Here is a 27,853-nt window from a genome sequence, read left to right on the forward strand (position 1 = left end):
CAAGAAAATACAAGAATTATAAACATATATACAACTAACACAGAACCCAAAGTACACGAAGCAAAAACAAACAGAATTGAAGTGAGAAATAGACAATTTAGAAATAATAGTTGGTGTCTTCAATACCCCATGTTCACTGTTGTATAGAACAGTTGGACCATGGATCAGCACCGAAACTGAAGAGGTAAGACTGTAAGTCAACTAGATCTAGCAGACATCTATAGAAGATTCCACTTAATAGCAACAGAATATACATTCTCAAGTACACATGAAACATTCACCGGGATAGACCAAATAGCAGGCCATAAAACAAGTTACAATGAATTTAAAAGAACTGAAATTATACAAAGAATGTTCTCTGACCACAGTAGCATGAAATTATACGTTAATAACAAAAGGAAATTTTAGAAATTCACAAATAGATGGAATAACCAAAGAATCAAAGAAGAAACAGGGATATTAGAAAATATTTTGAGAGGAATGAAAATGGAGACAACATATCAAAACTTGGGAGACACTCTAAAGCAATGCTCAGAGGGACACCTGGGTGGCTCAGTCGTTGAGCATCTGCCTTTGGCTCAGGGCGTGATCCCGGGGTCCTGGGATCGAGCCCCTTATCGGGCTCTGCTGCTGGGAGCCTGCTTCTTCCTCTCCCACTCCCCCTGCTTGTGTTCCCTCTCTCGCTGGCTGTCTCTCTCTCTCTGTCAAATAAATAAATAAAATCTTAAAAAAAAAAGAAAAGAAAGCTACAAAACAATATCCCTTATGAATATAGACACAAAATACCTTAGTGAAATATTACAAACTGAGTCTAATAATGTAAATACAGGTCAAAACTACAATGAGATATCACACCTGTTAGAATGGGTAAAACCAACAACCCAAGAAATAACAGATGTTGGCAAGGATGTGGAAAAAGAGGAACCCTCTTGTGCTGTTTGGGAATGCAAACTGGCGCAGCCAATCTAGAAAGGAGAGTGGAGGTTCTTCAGAAAGTTAAAAGTAGAGCTATCCTATGATCCAGCAATTGTACTACTAGGTATTTACCCAAAGAATACAAAAATGCTAATTCAAAGAGATACATGCACCCTGATGTTTATAGCAGCATTACTACAATAGTCAATTTATGGGAAGAGCCCAACTGTCCATCAACTGATGAATGGATAAAGAAAATGTAGCATGCGCGCACACACACACAAACACACAATGGAATATTACTCAGCCATAAAATAATGAAATTTTGCCATTTACAATGACATGGATGGACCTAAAGAGTATAATGCTAAGCAAAATAACTCNGCAAACACACAATGGAATATTACTCAGCCATAAAAATAATGAAATTTTGCCATTTACAATGACATGGATGGACCTAAAGAGTATAATGCTAAGCAAAATAACTCAGAGAAAGATAAATACCATGATTTCACTCATGTGGAAATTAAGAAACAAAACAAATGAGCCAAAGGGAAAAAGAGAAAGAGAGAGTCAAACCAAGAAACAGACTCATAACTATTGAGAACTAACTGATGGTTACCAGAGGGGAAGGTAGAGAGGGAGAGGGAAGTAGGTGATGGGGATGAAGCAGGGCACTTGCTGTGCTGAGCACAGGCTGATGTATAGAAGTGTTGAATCACTATATTACACACCTGAGACTAATATTACACTGTATATTAACTACCTGGAATTTAAATAAAAACTTTTAAAAAATGATACAGGCTCTTTGAAAAGCAAATTCGTAATTCCTTATAAATTAAACATAGAATTGCCATGTAACCCAGCAGTTCTGCTCCATAGTATATACTGAAGAGAACAGAAAACATATGTCCGCACAAAAACCTGCACATGAATGTTTATAGCAGCATTATTCATAATAGTGAAAAACTTGAAACAACACAAGTATCCATTAACTGATGAATGTAGAAACAAAATATTTATGCCCATATAATGGAATATTATTTATATGTAAAAATGTTTGTACTGATACATGCTACAAAATAGATGAACCTTGCAAATATGATGGTAAATAGAAAGAAGCCAGACACAAAAGGTCACATATTGCATAATTCCATTTTTGTGAAATGTTTTTCACAGGTAAATCTGCAGAGTCAGGACAGTAAATTAGTCATTGCTAGGATCTGGATAGAGTGGAATGAGGAGTGACTCCTAATGGGTATGGCATTTCTTTTTGGTGTGATACCAATGTCTTAAAATTAGATAGTGGTGATCGCACAGCTTTGTGAATGTGCAAAAAAAACAACGCAATGAATTGTACATTTTAAAGGGTGAATTGTATGTTATATGGATTTATAAATGATTTGGAAGCTTTCAAAATAATTAAGCTTTTAGTACATGATAATTTAAAATCTATACTGGGCGTGTGTGTGTGTGTTGGCTGTTTAATAATTTTTCACTAATGGGCTGCTCAGGCAACTCTCCAGACAACTGTAGACACGAGATATGTGCATCACCCATAATAAATACTTTCAAAAGTTGTATCTGATTGCATCGAGGACAGAGATTTACCAGAGCATTATCACTGTCTCTGTTTCTAATGGCTTAAAATGAAGATGATAATGAATGAATGTCTCTAAAAGAAGTATTGACAAAAACAAAATCTGGAAAGCCACTCAGTGGTGACAGTGACTAGCAAAAATGCAAAGGTGAGGTTCTAGGAGAACAAAAAGTCAGAACAAGCCTATTATTTAGTTTCTCAACCATAAAAATGCCTGAGCTTATTATAAAGCATTCCTTTGGCTCTGGACCCTTTGCCTGTCTTTGCCTATTCAGGGGAAAAATTGGATTTTAACACAAGAAGTAATTTCAATGTTAAGCCCTTTTATGAAAAGATTTCCAAGCACCCTGGGAACAAGTCAGAATCAGGCATCTCAGTGGGAAAAATGTTCATACTCTAAACATAAAGAACAGATTAATTACATAACGCCTCTTTCCGAAGTACAATGTTACATTGTTGGTTCTGTTTGTGTAAATGTGTAGTGGGTTTTTAATACATGAAATAACTAATCTCTAATTGGATAGAGAACTGTAGTTCTCTACTATTTTAGTTCTTTAGAAATAACAAAACTTCTGCTATGAATATGTTGAAATTCCTGAAAAGAAAGCTAGCAGCTATTAGTGGACTGCAATTATCATACGCATCAATCCTTAGGGATTTAGTGTTCAGTTGAAAGCATTTCTTTCTCATTTCTATAATTTTTGTGAATCATGGCACTTCAGCAGCCAGTTGAGTATAACTGAACACAAGGTCTAGAGGTTTTCTGCCAGGATGTGGTAATGTACCTATACAAAGTGCTACAACTTTTTCAGTAACAAAAGCCTGGAACAACTCTCTGTCTTTTCATTAAGCTTCCTTGTAAATATCAAGAGTCTGTTGTATTGAATTCCCATCTTTTTTTTTTTTTTTAAGATTTTATTTATTTTGTTTGACAGAGAGCACAAGCAGGCAAAGCAGCAGGTGAGGGGGAAGGAGAAGCAGACTGCCCACTGAGCAGGGAGCCTGATGCCGGACTGGATCCCAGGACCCTGGGATCATGATCTGAGCTGAAGGCAGATGCTTAACTGACTGAGCCACCCAGGCACCCCTTGAATCCCATCTTTTGAGGTATATACGCACCAGGGTTCCTAGAGATATGTCCTAGGGTCCCAGTATACACCTCCAGATTCTCAGATATCTCTATGACATACAATTTGGAAACCTCTCGATGCTTTTCCAGTAATGGCTTTTTATCACTGTTTCTGAATGCTCCTGACATTCTCATACTATCTCAGAAGGCACTTGTTTCCTCAGTATATCCTCACAGCTCAAGTTAACGTCTCCAACTTTGTATCTATTCCCTGTTGAGCCACTTCTTCACGGAATGCAGTACTGGCTGAAACAGCTTCTCAGTTTGCTTTTTCTTCTTTTCTGGTGGAATCATTCACATCTTGGGTGGGTACCCCCATGCACTTGACAGGCTATGCTTTAATCCAAAATGTCCACTTTCTGGCTAGGACCCCGATCTTTCCTTTTGGGTTCTGTTATTGGTACTAACTTTTAGCTTTCTTCTTCTGTGAGGGGCATTTTTCACAAAGAAACGAAGTTTTTTTTATCACTTCATAGGAGTTATTTCAAAGGCCAGGATGGATGGGAAGGAGGTATGGATGATGGGCTGTGAAGCTGTCCAGCCAATTGATATGTTGTCGATATTCTCCAGCCTTGCTAGGGAATAGCACAAATCCCTGCCTTAGAAAATTACGTATTATTACACGTCTTCAACCTTCAGGCTGCTAAACTAGTCAGCGTCACTGATCTTTTTTGGAAATTATTTTAAAGTAATTTCAGACTTGGAGCTCCTGGATGGCTCTTGATTTCTGTTCAGGTCATGATCTCAGGGTCATGGGATCCAACCCTGCGTTGGGCTCTGCACTCAGCAGGGCGTCTGCTTAAGATTCTCTCCCTCTGCCCTCTGCCCCTCCCCACCCCGGCACTCATGCTTGCTCTCACTCAGTTTCTCAAATAGATAAATACATCTTTAAAATAATAATAATAATAATAATTTCAGACCGATAGGGATTCTAGAACTGTCATACACACTTCATCCTGATTTCCCAACTTTTAATCTTTTACCTTCTTTGCTTTATCATTCTTTTTAATAGATAAATACATAGATAGGTGGGTTTTTCCCCTATGACCCATTTGGGAATAGGTCACAGCCATAATGCCCATTTACCCGTAAATACTTGAGTGTGTGAGTTTCTGGATAAAGCAAGACATTTTAAAAAGCAGTTATTGTTCAATAATCAAAATTAATGAAATTAACATTGATATAATACTATTATCTTGTTTGTAGACCTTATTGAAATTTTGCCAATTGCTTACTAATGTCCTTCATAACAAAAGGGAGGAAATGTTTCTTTCTCGCCCAGGAGACATTCAACAGTCATGTGTTGCAATGTGGTTGTCATGTGTCTTTATTTTCCTTTAATAATAACCCCTCAATCTTTTTTTTTTTTTTTTTTTTTGGGGGGGGGGGGNACTTTCGTGATCTTGATATATTTGAAGAGTACAGACTGGTTATTTTGTAAAAATAGCCTTCAGTTTGGTTTTATCTACTGTTTCCTCACGATGAGATGCAGGCATTTTGAGCAGGAAGATCACAGAAGTGATAGGCTCTTCGTGCACCGTATCCGGAAGAACGTGGTCTTGATTTGCCGCATTACTGGTTGTAACTTTGATCATTTAGTGAGGGTGCTATCTGCCAGGTTCCCTCCCCATAGAATAACGATTTTTCCTTTTGTAATGGTAAATATTTCATGGGAAAACCCTTCGAGTCTATATAAATACCCTGCTTTTCATCAAACGTTCACCCAGTGGTTTTAGTATACGTTAATGATTCTCACCTGAATCAATTATTGCTACTATGATTCAGGTATTACTACTGTGATAGTTGCCAAATACTGATTTTTTTCATCTTATCATTTCATCTATATTTATTACTTTCTTCTAATTTTTTAGTTGGAATTCTACTGTAAGGAAGGTTTCCCCTTTTCTTCCCCATTTGTGGATTTATCTATGTATTTGTATTGGTACGGACATAAGGATTCTTATTTTATTCAGTGTATATAATTTTAATTCCTAGTTGCACAGGTTTGGCCAGTGAGCACCTTAAAATTTGGCTCCTATGTGCTTTTGATATGTTCCCATCGGCCTTTTTTTCTTGGTGGCACAAGCCGAGTTCCACGCTCATCCTGTATATGCCCAGAACTAGCCCTAGAATCAACGGTTTCTCCAAGGAACCTAGATTCTTCTAGTGGAAAATGACATTTAGGAACCAATATCTGGGTGCTAGATGTAATCATGGCTTCTGGGATGTCATTGCATTAAGACCCATTGTGTACACATTACCTGTCTATCACCCATCGATATATCTATGTGTCCATCTGTCTGTCTTTGTATTAATGCTTCCAATTCCAGTCCCACACCACAGAGTTCCTTCTAGCCATCTCTCTCTTTTTATAACCCCCTTGTCTCACAGTGAGAAACCTGGCTCAGGCTTTGTATTGTATTGTAGATACAATATATGAAATTATTTCCTCAATCCTAGAATATACAGAAAATAGGTTTAGAATTGCTAACCCATACCACTATGAAAAATAAATCTACTCACTAGAATTCAGTATTTGTTTACAGTTCTTTTTGTCTTTAGCCTAAGGGTATATACTCAAAAGTCAGTGTTAAAAATTTACTTGGATTATGTTAGTAATTTGAAATATAGTTGGGTTCATTTCCTTCAGTTTGTATTCCATTTTAGAGGGGCTTTTTCTATATCTTTCTTGATTTTTCTTTGAGTGTGTGCAATATACTTCCAATACTTGGAACCATAAAAATGGCATACTTAGTTAAGTGTCATTTCCCTATACTTTTTGTCAGTTTCCTCCACACCCATCTTTTCTATCCTGTTCCCTCACATCCACTATTGGTAGCCAATTTTGTCAGTTTCTAGATTATTCTTGCAATGTTTTCTTTTCGTAGAAATGAGCAGATACATGTATATGTTCTTTTCTTCCATACCAGTTCATAGAGCTCTTCGTTCCTTTTTTATGTCTGCAGTCTTCCATGTATAGATTTGCCACACTCAGTTCACTCGTTCTCCTCTGTATGGGCGTTTTGATTATTTTCAGTATTTTTTGATTACAGTTATACAGTGAATAACCTTGTGCATATATATTATTTGTTGAAAGTGTTTATTTAGAGTAAATTTCTAGGGCAGGATTGCTACTGCTAAGTGAAATAAGTCAGTCAGAGAAAAACAAATACCATAGGATTTCACTGTGGAATTTAAGATTCAAAACAAACAAGCAAAGGGAAAAGAGAGGCAAACCAAGAAACAGACTCTTAACTGCAGAGAACAAACTGATGGTTACCAGAGGGGAGGTGGGTGGGGGAATGGGGTAAATCGGTAAAAGGGATACAGGAGTGCACTTTATCATGATGAAAAAATAAAATAATTTTTAAAATATACTTTTTGTTAGATATTTGTTAGATATAAAATAAAATAATTTTTAAAATATTAGATATTTGTTAGATATAAAATAATTTTTAAAATATACTTTTTGTTAGATATTTGTTAGATATAAACTCCCCCCCCAAAAAAAATTGGTACCAGTTTGGTTTCTCACCACCAATGTATGAGAGAGCCTTCTTCAACCCAGTCTCACTGATAGAATGTGTTATATTTTTGCTGTTATCATAGGTAAGAAATGGTTTCTCAGTGTAGTTTTGCATTTCTATTATAAGTGAGGAAGAATATCTTTCAGATATCTTTTCATGTATGTGAATTGTCCATTTATGTCTTTTGCCCATTCTTTCTATCAAGATGTTGAGACTCCCTTATAGGTTTGGACTCTAAGCTCTTTACCTGTGACATGTACTACAAATACTTTCTCCAACTTTGTCATTTGTCCCTTTTTTTTTTTTTGGCTTGTGGTGTTTTGTGTCATGTGGTTTTTTAAAATCTAAGCAAAGTTATTGATATTTTTCTTTTATTGTCTATAGATAAAGCCTTCCTTACACTCGGGTTATGTAAGAATTCACTCTGTTTTCTCTTCTAACATGTGTCATTTCGTATGCTTGCCTTTCTTTCTCTGGTCCATTTGGAGTTTATTCTTGTGATTGGTATGAGGTATGCATGTAATTTTTCTTTTCCAAATAGCTATGCAATGATACTAGCATCTTTTATTTAAAGGCTCTAGGCCTTTTTTTTTTTAAGATATCATTTTTCTTTTATTAACTTTTTACATTGGTTTTCAACCCTAGAACATCAGAATCATGGGAACTGTTTAATTTAAAACACATATAGCCAGGGGCCCCCTCCTGGTGACTCCGATGAGGGAGATCTGGGAAGAACTTCCCTAATTCTATAGATTTTATTTTATTTTATCTTGCTTATTTATTTTGTTATGTTATGTTAGGTACCATACAGTACATCATTAGTTTTTGATGTAGGGTTCCGTGATTCAGTGTTTGTGTATCACACCCAGTGCTCCATGCAATACGTGGCCTCCTTAATACCCATCACCATGTTAACCCATCCCTCAACCCCCTTCCCCTCTGAGACCCTTAGTTTGTTTCCCAGAGTTCATAGTCTCTCATGGTTCGTCTCCCCCTCTAATTTCCCCCCCTTCATTTTCCCCTTCCTTCTCCTGATGTCCTCCATGCTATTCCTTATGTGCCACATATATGTGAAGCCCTAGGCCTTGATGCAAAAGTTGTGGTCATTTGAGATGCCACTTTTATCATATGCAAACATTTTGTATGAGCTTGGGTCTCTTTCTTGGCTTTCTATTCAGTGGTTCAGTTGTCTATGTGCTGGGGCAGCACTGTCCAAGAGGGCTAATGCCCCTCCTCAGTGCTTCTCTTTTCCAGTTTTTTTCATAGTCATTCTTGGATGTTTATTTGTCCACATGAACTGTAATGTCAAGTTTTCTAACTTCATAAAAACATGCTGGTATTTCTACTGAGATTATATTAAATTTATAAATTAACATGGAGAGAGTCGGCATCTTTTTGATGTTGAATTGTTCTATCCCAGAACAAGGGATGTCTTTTCATTTGTTCAAGTCTATTCTTGTGTCTTTTGATAGCATTTTAATTTTTTCTTCATAAAAATTTCACACATCTATTGATAAGTTTATTGTTCATCTTTGTGTTTTATCTTTTTTGCTGCCATCGTAAGCAATGTGTTGTCTGATTTTATCCTCTAAATGTTTGTTGTTTGTGTGTATGAAGGCTATTATTTCTATATGTTAATTTATATCCTGTTTTCATGTTTAATTCTTTAACCATTTGAGATAGTTTTATCATTGATTCCCCAAGCATACTACCATATCTGGAAATGGAGCTGGTTTTCCTTACGTGATTTTTCTTGTTTAATAGTATTGGCTGATACCTCAAAGGCAATGTTATACAGTATTGAAGATATTCTACACACATACACATATTATATATGTATAATGTGTATATTTTTTTAATCATGTTAAGCAAGTATTCATCATTTTCTTCTTTCTTCATTGTTTTTATCCAGAATGGGTGCTGAGTTGTGTCAAAAACTTTTCAGCATCTGTTATAATAATCATATGATTTTTCTCCCTAGATTGGTCAGTATCCTGCTTTATATTAATGGATGTCCTCATATTGAGCAGACTTGCACCACTGGAATGCATCTCACTTTGTCAGAGTGTATTATTTCCTGAAACTGTGCCACTAATCTTAAAACTATAAATACCAAAGCTCTACAACAGTGTCGTTCGAAGGGTGATATCCCCTAGGGCACTTATCGAATTATGGATTTCTGCTGCATCAGAACCTCTGGGAAGGATTTCCAGATTTTACTTCTAACAGGCCCTCACAGAAGCAGTCCTTATGCACACTGAGAATCATTGGTCTACCATATTGTTCAATGTGGATTTTTTTATGGGAAGTGACTGCAAAAAATTATTTACTTTAATGAAGAATTTCCTCCATGATTTCTTTAAAAATCTGCTTTATATCTCAAAATTTTAGATCATGAACCAGCTGCAGAAAAATAGATGATACTGAAACACCAAAAGCTAAAATAATAGCTGTCGCCTGACTATCCATTCATCAATTCACTCATTTATCAACTTCTTTTAGCACTATGCAAGAATGGGGATACAGAAATGTTTAAGACCTCTACAATGGTAGGAGAAATGGAGGGGTAAATGAATGGTTGTAAAATAATATATTCGATGTTATGTTAGAAATAGTTTCCAGGAATTTTATGGGTATGATGGGCTTAAAAGAGGAAATACCTCTTTCTCCTGGATCAGAGAAGATTTAAAGAGAAGTTGATGCTTTAGATGAAGTATCTGTCCAATATAACATTAACAAATGGGAAGAAATTGATTTACAAGAATCTTATTTACATGAAGCATCCTAGGAGTGCATCTCTTACACGTGATGTACTAGTACGCCAGCACGTCAACTCTTGGCAAACAGCTACAATATTATTTACATATATAAGGGAAAGGTTACCTGTAGATGGAGGAATCTCTATCTATAACCTATGAATGAATTTCTTTCCAAGATACCCAAATTTAATAGAAACTCTGAGTAACATCAACAGAATAATAGAAAGCATCAATAATACATGGAAACTTCAGTAAACAGAACATGAAATGCCATTGTTTCTATTAGTATGCTTCAGATTCTCTTAAAGAAAAAAAAATTATATTCTGTTTCTATTAGAACTCATGATGGTTTGGTTCCACTCCATTTATTCTTAGTATAAGACTTTCCTTATCCAGGACAACCGCTATGTGGGAGAGAGACCATAAAATTGTGTGACTAATGTTCATGCCAGAATAATGGTTATGGGTTGGCTTGGTATGGAATTCGTTTCTTCTTATCACAGGAATGGCCCTCACGTGATGACGGGGCAGCGTTTTTATGTACAAACCTGGTACTGCTCGCTCTGAGGAAGATTCTCCAAAGTCAAATGTAGTTAGGATTCTTTCATGTCCTAATGTTACTGATGTACAAGGAGTGTTATTTTTATTTACCCGAAGTCTATAAAATTTAACTGCTGCTCTGCATTGAATCTGCTACACTATGTACACATCAAGTCGTTTGAGCATTATTTTTGCATCTGATTTAAACTGCAGCAGGTGTCAACCAAGATGGACGCAAATGTCACACTGAAGTCTTGGGTTATCTACTCTGGCCCGGCTTTAATGATCACTCTTCAGCAGTTACTCGCCAAATCATTAAAATAAATTGCTCGTATTGGATATAGTTTTGGATTGCCTTGGAAAAATGTAATTCATAGAAAGCACTCCAGTGTGGTTTTCTAAAAATGTATATCCATTCATAGTAATAGTGAAAGACTCTTCTGACAGCAAAAACAGATCCTGGGTGAGTTCTGAAATTACACACACACACACACACACATACACGCACACTATACAGTCTATTCTTAACCACCTGTTTAAGTAGTATATTTGTTTTGAAAAACAGTTAAATTTAATGTGCCTTTAATGAACTTGGTCATATTCATGTCAGTACTTTCTTTTTTACTTTATAGTTGGCAATCAGTGGATAAATTACATATCATTCTGTGGCCTTAGAACACATGCAGTGCTTGAAGGAAATCTAGTCACTGAGCTCATCTATGTCCACAGCAAGTTGCTAATTGCTGATGACAACACTGTTATTATTGGTGAGTACATGGTCTATAATTGTGTTGCTTGCTAGTTGACTTACTTCATACAAAAATCCTTTTTTCTCTTCCCCCCAAGATTCCTTTACAGTTGAGCGGGACCATAACATGACATCTAAAACATTTCTGAAGCAGTATTTTCCACTTATGTCCTTTCTAATCCCTCTTTTTATCTGCAAAGAAGCAGAGGCCCGGAGCAATTAAATGGCCAGTGTGCAAATTACAGTAGCCAGAGAGCAGTGGTTTAGCCCAGGAGAGTGGTAATCAGCCTGTTCTCATTAATTCTTTATTACCCCCTTATTTTTAATCCAAGTACCTAGATTTCAGGGGCTAGAGGTGGAGACATGGGGAGGAAAAATGAGCAGCCCAAGTGTCTAGTGGCTGATGAATGGATAAAGAAGATGTGGTATATACACACAATGGAAGATTACTCAGCCATAAAAAAGAATGAAGTCTTGCCATTTGCAATGACTTGGATGGAGCTAGAGAGTATGATGCTAAGTGAAATAGGTCAGTCAGAGAAAGACAAGTACCATATGACTTCACTCATATGTGGAACTGAAGAAACAAAACAAACAAAGGGAAAAAGAGAGAGAGAAGCCAAAAAACAGACTCCTAACCATTGAGAACAAACTGATGGTTACCAGAGGGGAGGGTTTGGGAGAACGTGTGAAATAGGTGATGGTAGGAGGGCACTTGCTGTGATGAGAACCACGTATTGTATGGAAGTGTTCAATCACTACATTGTACACTGAAACTAATATTACACTGTATGTTAACTACCTGGAATTTAAATAGAAACTTAAAAAAATAAATACCCAGAAAAAAAATAAAGTGTAGTTTGCCAACTATAATTAGATACTTCCTTATCTTCCCTATTCTATGAGAAACTAAATGTTGTAGAGTGTTTTGAAATTTTTTGGCAGTAAATATGCCATTTCCATCTCTATCCTCTGCTGAGAAAAGAAAAAAAAATCTCGTATCTAGGTGTAATGAGATTGTCTTATCTGGAACATGATTTGAAAAGAAAGAAAAAGCAATTCTGAAGCCAGAAAATGTATAGACCACAGTGTGGTGATACATATATATGCATGTACACACACACACGCACACACACACTCTTCATACTTACATAGGGCATTTAGAAAAATATCTGTGCCTTCTATCTCTTGCTCTATAGGGATCAGACTTCTTTAGGGATTTATTTACTCTCCAATTCCCCCAATAAACAGAGTTTCTTTAATTTCCACCAAGCTACTCTGGCCTTGCTCTTCAGAAGCCAATCTCAGAAAATTTTCATATTAAATTTGGCGGTGACAATAGGAAAAGTATTGATGTTTGCTGAAATGGAAAAACAAGCAAAGCCAAATGAAATTTAGTTGATTTCTTCAAGATTTCAGAACTCTTGAAGTAAATAAATATTGAAAGATGTAAATATTTTCCTTTTAAAGGTCATTTTGGCTTTCAGCCTGCTTTACTTTAAAGTATAAATGCAAAGTAGTTTGCCCTAACAGAGCTAATGATTAAATAAGTTGAGTTTTCTAATTGACTTATTTTCTAGAAGGTTCTCTGAACTCTCAAAGGCTACAATTTATTTAGGCTAGCAATAATTGAGCAATCCTGTAGATAATTCTTATCCATTTTCTTGAGACCAAAGAAGTGGCCTTGGGAGTATGAAGAGGTTTTACTTGCTAGTCTTTGGGGACTGGATTTCTTTTTCTCCTTCCCCATGGGCAAAACGGATTTCCCCATGGAAAAATCCAAAGATACTTCTGTTTTTTTGTATCTCAGGGGAAACTCTAAGAGCGGTAGGTTTGTTGCTGCTCTCACACATCAGCCCTGCTTAAATTCATAACACCGAGAGCAGTATTTCAAATTCTCAGAAAGGAGTTTGAGAAGTTAGGTTGAAAATATTTTACAGGTGTTCAAAGAGGTTAAAGTAACCTGTGGTTAAATTTTCTAACGTGGCAAATGTGTGCCAGAATTATTGAATAATGAATGTAAGAAAAACAACTAATTATTTATTCTCCCTTTTTCCTCACAAGGAAACTCTTGCTTTCTTGCACTAAAGATCTCTTTTGTGTGGAGCTTTAATTATCTCTTGTCCTGAGTGCCCTTGTTGGTCATGAAATCTGTGACCAAGTCCACTTTTCTAATCCATCTTAATATTGGCACTTAACCAAACAAACGTTTTGTTTGCTTTCCTGAACAGAATAAGGCTATCCTTAAGTAGAATTTGAACCTGTCCTGTTGATGAAGGGAAACAGTTTTTTTCAGTGTTCACTAATCCACTACAAAACACAAAAGGGAGATACAAAAATTGAATCAAACAGTGCCTCTGCCCTACAGAGCTCAAGGGCTAGAGGGGAGGGAGGTAACACCAGAAACATCGGGGTGGGTATTGCTGAGCGGGAGTAAGAAGGTCCAGAGGCAATCAATGAGATTGGTAGGTGGGAAGCTACATAGAGGAAATGGGTATCAGTGCTTAAAGAACAGGCTTGAGAGTGGCAGATCAAAGTCTGTTGTTGAAGGGCTGCCCCAGGAAAGAGGGTTTACCCTTGACCTAATCCCATGGATCTCAACCCTGGCTGCATTAGAGTTGCCTGGGGACGATAGATGATAGATAGATAGATAGATAGATAGATAGATAGATAGATAGATAGATAGATATCATTTAGGGGGAAGTTTATTCAAGTCTGCAATTTACTTTAAACTAGAGTCCCCCAAGGGGCGCCTGGGTGGCTCAGTCTGTTAAGTGTCTGACTCTTGATTTTGGCTCAGGTTATGATCTCAGCGTTCTGGGATCAGGCTCCAAGTCAAGCTCCCCACTCAGCAGGGAGTCTGCTTGACAGTCTCTCTCTCACTCTCCCTCTGCCCCTCCCCGCTGCTCACACATGTGCTCTCTCTTTTGCAAATAAAATAAATCTTAAAAAAAAAATAGACCCCCCCAAAAAAGATGCATTAATGGATAAAGGGATGGAGTGGTACTGGGGGAAAAATACTAATGTCTGGTTCCTACTACCAGAAATTCTGACTAATTGGTCCAGTTTGGGGCCCAGGCATCAAGGTTTTTATTTTTGTTTTTGGCCCCAGTATTTTTTTAAAGCCTACTGGGGGTAGCTAACGTGCAGTCTGAACTGAGATCTTCTGAACTGGAGGTACAGGCAGCACCAGTGGGTAGAAAGTTCTAAGTAGTCCATTTGGGCTCAATAGAAGAATCGGTTTTCCTTTAAAAACAACTAAGCTAAAACAGGGTAGAGTTGGTTAGTCATTGTCTGTGACTGCTGTAAGAAATGGCCACAAACTTATTGGCTTAAAACAGCACAAATTTATAATCCAGCAGTCCTGTAGGTTAGAAGTCCAATGTGGGTCTACCTGGGCTAAAATCAGGGTGTCAGCAGGACCACATTCCTTTCCAGAGGCTAATTTCTTGCCTTTTCCAGTGGTAGAGTCTGTCAGCATTCCTTGGCTCATGACCCCCTTCCTCCATGACATGACATCTCTCTGAAGGGTCCCCAAAGTCTCAACCCATACTTCTGTAACCACATCTGCCTCTGAATCCCCTTCACTTTTTTTTTTATTATCACCTTAGTCACCATACAGTACTTCACTGGTTTTTGATGTAGTGTTCCATGATTCACTGTTTGCATATAACACCCAGTGCTCATCGTAATACATGCCCTCCTTAATACCCGTCACCCCTCCCCCCTGAAACCTTCAGTTTGTTTCCTGGAGTCCGTAGTCTGTCATGGTTCATCTCCCCCTCTGATTGCCCCCCCTTCAGTTTTCCCTTCCTTCTCCTAAAGTGCTCCATGCTCTTCCTTATGTTCCACGTATGATGCCCTTCAACAGACAAATGGATAAAGAAGATATGGTTCACATATACAATGGAATATTACTCAGCCATTAGAAAGGATGAATACCCACCATTTGCATTGACATGGATGGAACTGGAGGGGATGATGCTTAGTGAATCCCCTTCACTTTTAAAGACTCTTCTGGTTCTTTTGGGCTCATGTGGATCATCCAGGCAAATCGCCCTGTTTTAAGGCCAGCTAATTAGCAACCTTTATTCCCCTTTGCCATGCAACATAACTTATTCACAGGCTTTGGGGATTAGAACGTGGTCATCTTTGGGGGCCATTATTCCGCCTACAACAGAAAGATTCACAATGTCTGAAACATTTTTAAAAAGCACACACCGAAAAGGAAAAGACAGATAAATCCAACTGCGTTAAAATTCAGAACCTATTCATTAAAAAGCACTATAAGAGAATAAAAAGATAATTAAACCATGAGCTAAAAACAGGATATTTGCCATGCAGTTAATGTTCAAAACCTATAAAAAAAAAAAAAAAACTACTGTAAACCAAGAACTAAAGGCAACATCCAAAGGAAAATGAGCAAAGGAATTGTGTAGGAATGACACCAAAGAGGACATACCTGAGGCCCGTAAACATTTGAGAGATGTTCACCCTCATTAACCTAATGAGACAACGGTTTTTAAAAAATACCAATTGGCAAAAATGTAAAAGTTGGACAATCCAGGTATTGACAAGGCCATGGAACACCTGGGACTCCACTCCTATGGACAGAGCCCAGGCAGAGTCCTACATGTGCACGCCAGGAAACATATGGAGAACGTTAAGTGTGCACCATAGAAAACACTAGAAACAACCCAAACATCCACCCACAGATTTAGAATGAATAAGTCCTGCTGTGCTCATTTGAGGAAAATAATGCTTTACAATCAGACACAGCTAAATTCCAAAGATAAAATATTGAATGAAAGAAACAAATCTCAAAAGATTATCTACTATATGGGTCCACTTATGCAATTTAAAGACAAGTCAATAGTAAACTATTTCTTTGATTAGGAAAACAGGCAGAGCCTGTTGAACACAAAATTCTATATAAAATCTCTCTCGTGATGGGCAAAGACCTGCATGGGAAGACACCTGAGGGCTTCTGGGATGTGGTAGTGTTCTGTTTTTCAGCTTGGGTGAATATTTTATTATTGCCTAAATTGTACATATATGTTTCATATATTCTTTTGTATTTTGCTGTATTTCACAATGTTTAAAACGTTCCCTAAAAGCAGACTTAGAAAAGGTCATTCTCTAAAAATTAAGTGGTTTTATTTCTTTTTAAAAAAAATCTTATTTATTTATTTGACAAAGAGAGAGGGAGAGTACAAGCAGGGGCAGCGGCAGGCAGAGGGAGAAGCAGGCTGCCTGCTGAGCAGGGAGCCCAATGCAGAACTTGACCACGGGACTGAGCCGAAGGCAGACGCTTAACCAACTGAGCCACTCAGGTGCCCCAATTAAGTGGTTTTAAATTAGCAGGGCAATGTCCTAATAAAAACAAGGGATTGCAGTTACCATAAAAAGTAACACATAGAATACAAAGCATATTTGTTTAGTAAACAGTTTAAATTCTAAGGACACATATTGAATAAACGGTAAAAAATCCCTCTTGCTAGAAAGAATCCAGCACTCTTAACAGTTCAATGTGAGTCTTTCTAGGGCCCTTTCTCTTTTTCCTCATGTCCTATAGAAATGGGATAATAATATATCTGCTGTTCTGAATTTGATTTTCAGAGTATGGGACTGTTTAACAATAAGAATAGAGGTAACATTACACCAATATCTCATTTTCAGTATCAGTTATTCTTCTAAAATTCCCTCATCCTTTTCTTCTCATTCCTATTAAATACTAGCCAACTCACTTATCCTACGTGGTTGAGAGTCAGTGCTCCGGGTAACTCCAGATGGGCCCTTGATGTACAAGAACTACACTCTCTAGGAATTCCAGCTCAGAGTGCCGGGAATGTACTCCCCCCTTTGGAATGTAGAGCCCACCGTGGTGGGAGGAGGGAGACTGAGGGACCTGGTGTGAACGTGTATGTGTGTGTGTGTGTGTGTGTGTGTGTGTGTGTGTGTAGAGGAGACTTCCCTGGGGGTCTCACATCCCCAGTTTTCCAGGCAGTGATGAGCAGCAATGGCCACCCAATCCAGCAGCCCCTAGCCCCCAGCCCCACAGCAGCCTCTGGCGGCCTGGACATAGTGGACTCCCGCAGCAGCGCTGTGGGCACTTTGTTCCTCTCCTCCTTCCAGCCCACACACCTGGCTGGGAGGTGATGAACCCAGACAGGAAGCTAGTTTCATACAAATGCTACATGCCAGCAAATTGCCCGTTCCTATGGCTGTGTCTTCTAGCTAGTGCAGTCTTAACAAAGTATCTGATAATAATGCCAATAATATTTAACACTGTAGAGCAGTTTATAAATTAGTAAGTTCTTTCTCATGATCTTACTTCTCACAGGAACCCTACAAGATCTATATTATGGGGGCGCCTGGGTGGCTCACTTGGTTAAACATCTGCCTTCAGCTCAGATCGTGATCTCAGGGTCCTGGGATCAGCCCAACGTCAGGCTCCCTGCTCAGTGGGGAGCCTGTCTCTGCCACTCCCCTTGCTTGTGTGCTCACTCTCTCTCTTTCTCTGTCAAATAAGTAAAATCTTAAAAAAAAAAAAAAAGAACTGCTTAAAAAAGAAAAAGATCTATATTATCTCAGTTTATAAGAGATCAAATTAAAGGTGAAAAAGATTAAATGACTTTGTCCAAATTAATGCTGGGCCAACTGTGAAGCCCAAAGATAGGGCTGCAAATTTTATGGCATCATCAAAATGTAAGTGCATGTCTAAAAGACAATTTGTTGCTAACAAAACAAAGTGTGTCAACCGTTTCCACCTTTCAGAGCTCCAGTAGTTTTCCCAAATTTCTGTGAGGTGCTCCATCCTTTCTCGGTCACCCAAGGTCACTGTGGGCACATTTGCATCCACAGTTACCATAGATTTGCATATTAAATACAGGACAATATAATGGCAAATGGCAGTAAAACCTCCTTAGAAGGGCCAGCTTTTTCTCATATACAGCATGCTGCCATTTGGGCTCAGGGCAGGGCTATACTATCACCTTACACCCTGACTGTCCGCATCCCAGGCTGTTCAGGCCAGCCCTTCTGCTGCATGCCTGCAGAAGCAGTGGAATGTGTGACTAGGGGAAGAGGAAGAAAAAAGAGTCAGGTTCCTTCTATAGTTTGTAGGACACCTCAAGGACTCAGAAGCATGAATCCATAGTGATGAATGCAGAAAGACGTGCTGGGGTTTTTGAATACACAGCAGAGGAGTGGAGAAAGCACAGGTTGAACTAATATTAAAATACTTGTCCTTCACATGTGAAAGTCAACATTCTCAGCTCATTTGGATTTAAAAATAGAATGGAAAGAAGTTGATACAGAGCCTGTTGGCATGCCACACAAATGAAGCAAGAGAATGTAAAAACCCAAGCCACTAATGCTAATCCTTATCTGAGAGTGGACTCTTGATGGTGAAGTTACTCTGGGGTTTTGACATTCATAATTATATGGCCATGAGTTAAGTCATCAGACTCTGCAGAGTAAGTCTGAAAGCTGACCAAATTGAACTGGTGTGTCTTTTTTCTTTGTGTGCTTAATGATTATATTACTTAGAATCCTTTGAACCACCAGATGGAAAATTCAGCTGGAGGTGTGTGAAACAATAAGGAAAATGTATTATTTCACAAATGTTCAGTGACTTGAAGAACCAGAATGTTTCTTCTTTCTGCTCTGCCATCTTCAACTTGTCTGCTTGTCCCCTAGTGGTTACAAAATGGCTGCAGCAGCTCCTGGAATCACGTCCTCATCCAACATTCAAACCAAAATATCAAAAGGCTGTAAGAGACAGCATCCTAGTCTGGTGTCTGTTTATAAGGAGATAAGACTTTCCTAGAAGCCCCCAGCAGACTTTTCTTCATGTCACACTGGCTACCATGATGTCAAGTGCCCATTCCTGAGCCAGTCATGGGTAAAAATCAAAAAAACCATAGCTGGCTTAGACTGATCAAGACTCATGCCTGGGTTAGGGTGGGCCTCCCCTTCCCAAAACTCAGCATCTCTTGATAACCTGAACAAAATTAAGGTTTTCTTAGCAAGGAAGAATTGAGCGGGGAGGGCAAACAACAGTGTCTGCTTTGCCGAGAAGACTGTTCGACATCACTGTTTCCCGTGATAGGCTCTGCCAACATCAACGACCGAAGCATGCTGGGAAAGCGTGACAGTGAAATGGCCGTCATTGTGCAGGACACGGAGACGGTCCCTTCGGTGATGGACGGAGAAGAGTACCAGGCTGGCCGCTTCGCCCAGGGACTTCGGCTGCAGTGCTTCAGGTAGGCCCTCCAGAGCTGTGTCCCTCTGACATGGTTTCACTGCGGTGGGTGCTGGAACCCAGCCCCGCCTCCTGCCCTTAGCACACATGTCATCCCCAGGCTCTTCTTTGTCTAAAACAGCTTCCCCCAGAGTATGGGAGGTGAATCACCAGTAGTGCGCAAATGACTTTATGTGGGGCATAAATATTTTCTANTGTCTAAAACAGTTTCCCCCAGAGTATGGGAGGTGAATCACCAGTAGTGCGCAAATGACTTTATGTGGGGCATAAATATTTTCTATTTTAATAGTTTTTATTATTTTTATGTGTAATCAAGAAAAATAACATCTTAAATTTATTCATTGATTTAGGACCAGGCCCGGTCAACCCATCTAGTGTCTGTTTGGCTTTTTTTAAAGATTTTATTTATTTTAGAGAGAGAGAGTGAGTGGGGGGAGGGGCAGAGAGAGTGGGAGAGAGAATCTCAAGCAGACTCCCTGCTGGGTGTAGAGCCTGACTGGGGGCTCGATCCCACAACCCTGAGATAACAACCTGAGCCGGAACCAAGAATTGGGTGCTTAAGCAACTGAGCCACTCAGTCACCCCTATTTAAGTTTTTTAAAGTAAGTCCATTTTTTAAAAATTATAATAGTCCCAATAATACAGGGATGTAATAGAAAGTATTAAAGGAGGGTGCGAGTGACGGCTGATGGTGAAGTTTGGAAACTTCAGCTCCAGACACGAAAGATTCCTGATCTTTAAGAAGATGTGACTTTTACACTGACCTGTGCTCAAGCTGAGAGAACACTGTGCCCGGCAGCAAAGGCTGGGGGGCCGTAAATGAGTCTTTCTTTCCCTTAATGTTCCTGAGAACTTTCCAGGGCTGGGCTCTAACTGGCCCTACCCCAGCGCCTGTCATCTAGTCTCGGTGGTCAGAGTGATCCTTCTAGAACTTAGCCTGGATCCTGTGACTTCACTCATGGTCCATGGAACACCCGGAGCACTGTCCTACGCCTAGGCCTTGGCAGTGAGCCCCTATGCACGATTCTAGAGCTGTATCAGCCAGGGCGGGTTTTCCCTGTGGCCCACAGTGAGATGCAGCCAGTGGCCCCACAGTGAGATGCAGCCAGTGGCCCCGATGAAGCTATTTGGGGAAAGACACAGCAGCCAGTGGCCCCGATGAAGCTTTCAGCTATTTGGGGGAAGACACAGCAGCACAGACGCGTCGCGCGGTGGTTTTAACCCCGTGGCGTGAATGCTAGAGCTTGGAACCGGGTGCGCTGGCAGGCACGTCATGAGCGCTGGGCTTCCTGCAAATGCTGGCCTCCATGTCCCTCCTGTGTATCAGCCCAGGCTCCGGCCCTGGAGAAGCAAGAGAAGCTTCAGAGCCTTCAGTTCCAGAGCGGGGTCAGCTCTCTCTGCCACAGGAGCTTGGCAAATCCATCCCTCAAAATCTGACTGTCAATACTTCCTCACGGTTTTTATGGCTGTATTTATTGCCCTCGTTACTAATTGTTTTACCAGTAAGATTTTTTTTTTCAAACCATTGATATTTCAATTAGCTTCTAGTGTTAATTTGCTTTGTTTAGCAGGGAAGAGATTAAAATTAGGACCCTGTTAATCAGCCCACTGATTGCCCACTGCAGCATCTATGAAGAAGCAAATATTTCTTTGTATAAACTAGAAATAAATGTCTTTTCGGTTTCGTGAGAACTTAAGTATTCTCTTTAAAGTGGTGAGCTTCTTCATTAACTTTCTAAATGCGTAATAAAGGTGTAGGTGGTTCTGATTGCAGCCTATTTTTGTGGGAGAAAATTTGGCAAATACCGTTAAGCAAAAAGAAAATTAAATTCATCTGTAATCCCACCGCCCAGAGCTAGCAGCTTTAACATTTGCCGTGTATCATTCCCCTTTGTTCGGTACGTATATATTACTATACTGTATTTCTTTATAAAAACATAATCAGGATCTTGCAGTCCTGGGAAGTTCTTTATTATTTAAATAATGTTACACGCTTCTGTGTCCTTAAGTATTTTTCTATAACATTTAATGGCTGCGCTGTATTGCATCATGTGAGTATGCCGTAACTCCTTTATCTAATACCTCACTGATAAGCAGGTTTCTCACTGATATAAAAAAGTGGATGTGGGGGTGCCTGACTGGTTCAGCCAGTGGAGCGCGTGACTCTTGGTCTCAGGGTTGAGAGTTCAAGCCCCATGTTGCCTGTGGAGGTTGCTTAAAAATAAAATCTTTAAAATAAATAAATAAGTTGATATATTTGTAGATAGCATCTTATTTACCTTCTTAATTGTTTCCTTAGCTAGATCCTAACTATGGAATTTCTAATCAAAGAAAGTGTGCTGCTTCCTTTACCCTCTAACTTCTTGCTGTCTTGCTAGTAATGCTTTCAAGGGCTTATTCCTCCTGTCTTTACCAACACTGAGTTCTATTATTTTATTTAATCTTTGCCAATTTGTTGGATTTCAAATGGAATTTCATTATTTTAATTTACATTTTTGAGGGTTCAAAAAAATGTGTTCCGTAGCCATATTGTTCTAGTAATTAATTGTTCTTTTAGGAATTACCTAGCCTATTCATGTCTTCTGTCCATTTTGTTGTAATGTTTCCCTTTCTTTGAATGATTTGTAAGTAATTTAAGTGTATGCGTGGCTATTCTTTTGTCACACTGGTTGCAAATCTGATTTGTCAATTGCCCTTGAATCATATTTAGAGTATTTGGGGGAAACTCAAAATCTTATTAATCAAATCTATCCAGGTTTTTTCCCTCCTTTTCTTGCATGCTTAGTATCGTTTCCCCAACCCGAGATCAAATACTGTATTTTCTTCTAGTGCTTATTTGATACTGCTTTTTACATTTAACACCTGCAATTTATTTTAATGTAAGAAATGAGGTAAGGACTCTAACATCCCCCCCAGCCTTCCAACCACCCGGAACTGAATGATGTACAGTACTCTTCGCCGCTCTAACATACAGCGCTTCCTTATGGTACACCGCGTTGCTGTATAGCCCCGCTCATCTCTAGTCTCTGCATCGGGTGCTATTATAATCTGATTACTTGCATCCCAGTGTGACACCAGTTTCATCATCATAGCTGTGTGCTTTAATACTGCCTTTTGCCACCCCAATTCCCAAATCAGTATTCTTGGCAGAATAATCTTGCCTACCCTTAGACATTCACTCTTCCACATGAACTTTAGAATTATTTATTCATGTTCTCTTCATTTTTTTTTTACTGTTGTTGAGATTACGGTAGATTTATAGATTAATATAAAAAGATTAACATATTTATAATGTTGAGTCATCCTCCTGAGGAACAAAGTATAGGCTTCAATTTATTCAAATTCTTTTTGAATTTTTCTTTAATAAAGCTCTAGGGTTTTCATTATTGGGGGGCGTTGCTCTTCAGTAATCATTAGAGTTTTATTTTAACTTTTTTATGCTGATCTTATACATTTCATGTTAAGCATATTCTTAGGTGCTTTTAATTCACTGGCAATTTTCAGACTGTCTTAAAGAGGCATTTGTTCGCGAACAATCATTTTTCACTTTGCCCCAATGGCAAACACAGCTAATATATTAAAAAGCACCACAAAAAAAACCTCATGTTGATTTTATTAGGAAATGTTCTCAAAGATAATGTTCAGGCCTCACTTTAAAAAAGTGCAGCTTCAATCCATTTTCCATCTGGGTTATTTTTGAAAAGAAACAGAGAGACACATTTCGATGTGAAATCAATTCCAAATAGCGTCAAACATCAGGGTACTGCACTGAATGTCGCAACTATGTGCCGAACAGTTCATTAAGTCCTAGAAAATTATCCAACTCTACAGATGTAACCATCACTCAACAGAAACCATTATCCACCCAAGCAGAGCTCAGAATCATGTAAAGCGATAGACATGAGGAATGGAGAGAACAGGAACTATTTTCTGCACTTTTCCTCCTGTTCCACTGATGCATAAACCATTAATCATTAAATAATTCCCATTATACACACCTACGTTAAATCAGGTGAGTTTTCCCTCACCTTAGTCCTCAAAAGAATATCCAGAGAATTTCATTTTACTGTGCATTTTAACATGAGAAAACTGACAGGGAAAATAATTTATTACTAAAAATTACCTGTTATAGACTTACTTAAATACTTAGTCTACAAAAAAGCTCTTAACTGATAACTTGGTGGACACATCGTGTCACCTCTTGTTTTAAGTTAAAAGCAAAGTCACAGAAATGTTCTTTTTGCTAAGTTTGCAGCTGGTGAGACCTGATCCCCATCAGAGGTATTATTATAATTGATGTGTTGTCATAACTTGCACGGTCCTTCAGATTTGGTGCAGATTTTGCTTTGGGTGTTAATGACAGCCAGCATCTGTGTGCAAACACCACCCCTTAAATCTATTTTTAAAGTTATTCTTCTACAGTCTGAAGGAGACATTATTTGAAGTGGAAATAAAATTTTTAGGTTATAAAACTCTAAGAAATCCTAAGTGAGCCCATGGTGCCAAATCCATTTATTTTAAAGAATTTTTAGATAGTGGGAAAAGTGCAGACTGAAACTAAAATGTGATGTCCTTTTATCCTTGTAAAAATGGCTGAGCTTTTTCAGGAATTAATCATGTTGGGGATGACTGGGGAGAAAGTGCACGGTTGCAGCGTCTGTGTTGGAACAGCCTTTCTTGAAGTAAATTTTAATTCTAAAGTTTTTTTCTGGCAAAAGAGTCCTATAAATTCACAAAGTATTATGCATGATGAATAAATTATGTTCATTGTAAAATTGTTCAGAATAATGAAAAACTGGAAACCATCCAAAAGGTCATAATAAAATAATTGGTTAAAGAAATTTCACATGATGGGAAATTTTGCAACCATTAAGAACGATGATGTCAATCCACATTTATTTAAATACAAAGAGGGTAACAATAGAAGGACCTCCACATTGTTGAATCCAGTGGTCAATTCTCATCTGAATTTGACACAGTTCTCGTTGGTGAACTACTTGTGGTTCCAGGATACGACACCCTTGCTTTTCTCCAGGCTCACTGGCTGTTCCTCCTATTCCCTCCCGCCGAGGCACCCCAGTTCTCAAATTTATATCTCCAGACAGGCGCCCTCTCCCCAACTCCAGATTCATTTCTCCAGCTGCCTACTTTGCATTACCCCCTGAATGTTTAATGGAAGTCTCAACAGGTTCAACACTGAATTTCTGGTCTTCTCTCACAAACTGGCTCTACCAACAGAATTCCCCATGTCAGCCAATGGCAACCACATTCTTCTAGTTGCTCACGCCAAAACCCCCATTGTCATCCTTGATGACATCACTTCTTCTCACATTGTATGCCTAGATGCCTACTCTGTCAGTAAAACCTGTTGGCTCCACTCTGCCTTCCTCTCCACTGTCTAAGCCCCCACCATCTCTCACTCAGATTACTGCAGGAGCTCCCAAGTGGTCTCTCTGTTGCAGCCCTTGCCCTGCACATTGTCTTCTCAACACAGCAGCCGTATTTTCGTATGTAAGTCAGATCCTGTCACTCCTCTGCTCCAGTGTCTGCAATATGTCCCAGTTTCACTCAGCGTAAAAGCCAAAGTCATTCTAAGACCTATTTCCTCACTTCTATTCAATGTGACATAAGCCTTTTTGATTTTCTTTGAACCTATCAGGCATGTGAGAAAGGACTTTAGACTCCGTTTGAAATCTCTGTTTGAAAGCTTTGTTAGTAGTATGTCTCCAGATTTTAGCTTCCCATCTGCAAAATGGGAATCATGTACCATGTACCTCACAGGATTGAGGTTGAAATTTTTTTCCTCCAAGGCGTTCTGTAAGTATAAGGGTTTTTCATTTCATTTAGAGGTTATTTTCCAATATGGCCTCTAAAGCTTATCTTGCTTTGCTTAAGAATGTCTCACTTCCAGTCCGCTGTTTAGATATGATCAAGTCAGACAACATCTAGTATGTGGCTTTTTTTTAGCCAAGCACTCTGGGGATGTGAGAGTAGCCAGGACGTGTTCTCTTGAAGAATTAACCTGCTCAATGTGGGACATAAGCCTGTTAAAAACAAAAAGTGCGTCAAGTATTGCAGGTGTTCTGACAAAACAAAGCATATATGAAGCATAGTGGGGGAGCAAAAGAAGAATGTTCAAATCTCTGAGGACTGAGAGAGAAAAATGGGAGATGGGAGAAGGGGGAGCCATGAATCAAGGGGAAGCCTTGCACTGAATGCTGAAAGATGGTAGGTGGGGTCAGGCAAACAGGAAGGGTGGGGGAGGGATCCCTGACTACTCCCATATCATACTTTTAAAGCACACCCAGTATTTATCACAGTACTCATTCTTTTTAAGGATAATTATTTATTCATGGTTGATCTTACCCATTAAGTTTAATTACCCAAAGAAGCTCCATGTCTTTTGTATTCATTTCTGTACCCTAGAGTTTGGCATTGTTCTTGGCCCAAGAGAAAGAAGGGAGGGAGGGAGGGTTGAAGAAGGGAGAAAGGGAAGGAAATAGGGAGAGATGGAGGAGAAAGGGGTATTTCATCCCGGTTAAGAGCACAGGTTTGGGAGTCAGATGGTCTGGAGTCCCAGATCTACAGCTTACCAGCTGGATGACCTTGAACAAGTTACTTACCCTCTCTGTGCCTTAGTTCCCTTATTTGTAAACTGGAGATAATAATAGTTGCTTCTTGATAAGACTGTTGAGGATTTACTGAGACAGTTCTTGGAAAGGGCTCAGTACATTTGCTGGCCTATGGGTTTTGTGTGTGTGTGTGTGTGTGTGTGTGTTTTAAAGATTTATTTATTTGAGAAAGAGAGAGAGAGGAGTGTGAGGGGAAGAAGGAGAGGGAGAGAAAGAATCCCCAAGCAGACTCCACTGAGCACGGAGCCTAACATGGGACTTGATCCCAGAACCCCAAGACCATGACCTGAGCCAAAATCAAGAGTCAGATGCCCAACCGGATGAGCCACTCAGGCGCCCCCAGCCCATGTTTTGAATATTAACCCTATCCTCCAAAGTTCTCACCCCCTTTGGCCAAATTCCAAGGACTCACTTGGAACTAAACTGAGGTCTCTCTGTCTATCCGATAGTTAAAACTTCCAAGCATCATAACAGCTTAGATTTGTTCTGTTTTGTTTTGTTTTGCAACTGAGGTTTTATATACATACACACAGTTTTAATGGCTTCCTCTGATTTTCTTTAAAAAAAAAAAAAAAAAGGACTTGTATGGTTGAGTGCCTGAATTACGTTACCATTAGAAACAATGCCTGCAGCAAACTTCTTTATCTCAGTTACTCATTTTGGAGGGTACTTGTATTTCAGGGTTGTCCTTGGCTATCTTTCTGACCCAAGTGAAAACATTCAGGATCCTGTGAGTGACAAATTCTTCAAGGAGGTGTGGGTTGCAACGGCAGCTCGAAATGCTACAATTTATGATAAGGTGAGGTTTGCGTATCACCCCCCACCTTTTTTAATTGAATCATATCACAAAAGCACATCGTTATTACTGCATATTATTGGTACAGAGTATTCTTAATGAGTGTAAAAAACCAGTATATTTCCTAGTTGTAATAAAATACTTCTTTGTAGACATTAAAAAACAGTGTCAAAAAGTATGATGGATTATGGTTTAGAAGAGCCATTAGTGGCATTCTGATCTCTCCTCTGACTCTGGGATCCCATCCTGAGCATCCTTAGAAGGTGGTTACCCAGCCTTTGGACATGTCTAGTGACACAGAGAGAAGAGGCAGATGGGATCCAAAAATGAGTTAGACCTGGGTTCAACCCAGCTCACCCAGTTGCTGGTGATATAACTTTGTATGTCGTGTTTGACTTTCTGAGCCCTCCTTTCTTCTCCTATAAACCAGAAGGAATATTCACTGGGGTGGTTATGAAAATAAAGAATAGTCTTTTAAGTATATTTAGCACATAGTGCATAGTAAATGGTATCCTTCCTCATGCTGGAACTTACTAATAACGAAACACGTCCTTTGTTGGGCATCTCTAATTTTGGAAAGGTGTTTTAAAACCAGCTCCATATGTTAGGGAGGCCAAATGTATCTTTTGGTAAGTTCTATCCATGGGTTATGATAAAGAATGTACAAGAGTTAAGAGTTGTCCAAAAGGGGAGCAAGTTACTTCGTGAAGTAGCCAGCTTTCTGTCATAGAAAATATTAAAGCTGAGATCCACTGACCATCTTTGAGAAATTGGGTAAGAGTGTGTTGTTCTTCATGACTTCTAGAGTCCCTTCCAGCCTGGAGAATTCATCATTCCTAATGAAACATGACAGTCTACATAGCCTTATTTCATACTGAGGACTCAAGGCCACGAGCAAATAGGTCATGTGCATGGAGTCTTTTAAAATGCAATTTTAAAAA

At 38.9% G+C, this 27,853-nt stretch overlaps 1 protein-coding gene and 1 long non-coding RNA gene across 10 annotated transcripts in view; one reads left to right on the forward strand and one right to left on the reverse strand.

The window, feature by feature from the left end:
• Positions 1–27,853, forward strand: part of PLD1 (phospholipase D1) — a 196,112-nt gene that overhangs the window by 161,189 nt on the left and 7,070 nt on the right. For 6 of the 8 annotated variants that reach the window (XM_034662905.1, XM_034662912.1, XM_034662889.1 and 3 more), the window contains 3 exons: positions 11,103–11,237; positions 19,332–19,485; positions 26,798–26,915. In XM_034662905.1, coding sequence (XP_034518796.1) covers positions 11,103–11,237; positions 19,332–19,485; positions 26,798–26,915 — 407 coding nt within the window. Of the gene's footprint in view, positions 1–9,562; positions 9,721–10,683; positions 10,934–11,102; positions 11,239–19,331; positions 19,486–26,797; positions 26,916–27,853 lie in introns of those variants that run through there. The other 2 variants (XR_004626204.1, XR_004626203.1) reach the window with 2 other exon arrangements.
• Positions 1–27,853, reverse strand: part of LOC117802725 — a 50,618-nt gene that overhangs the window by 13,918 nt on the left and 8,847 nt on the right. The window contains exon 3 of one of the 2 annotated variants that reach the window (XR_004626223.1): positions 15,296–15,389. The exons of the other annotated variant lie outside the window; for it this stretch is intronic. This is a non-coding gene — a long non-coding RNA (uncharacterized LOC117802725). Of the gene's footprint in view, positions 1–15,295; positions 15,390–27,853 lie in introns of those variants that run through there. 2 annotated transcript variants of the gene reach the window in all.

This window comes from Ailuropoda melanoleuca, chromosome 1 (genome assembly GCF_002007445.2).
Source record: "Ailuropoda melanoleuca isolate Jingjing chromosome 1, ASM200744v2, whole genome shotgun sequence".
Lineage (NCBI taxonomy): Eukaryota > Metazoa > Chordata > Mammalia > Carnivora > Ursidae > Ailuropoda > Ailuropoda melanoleuca.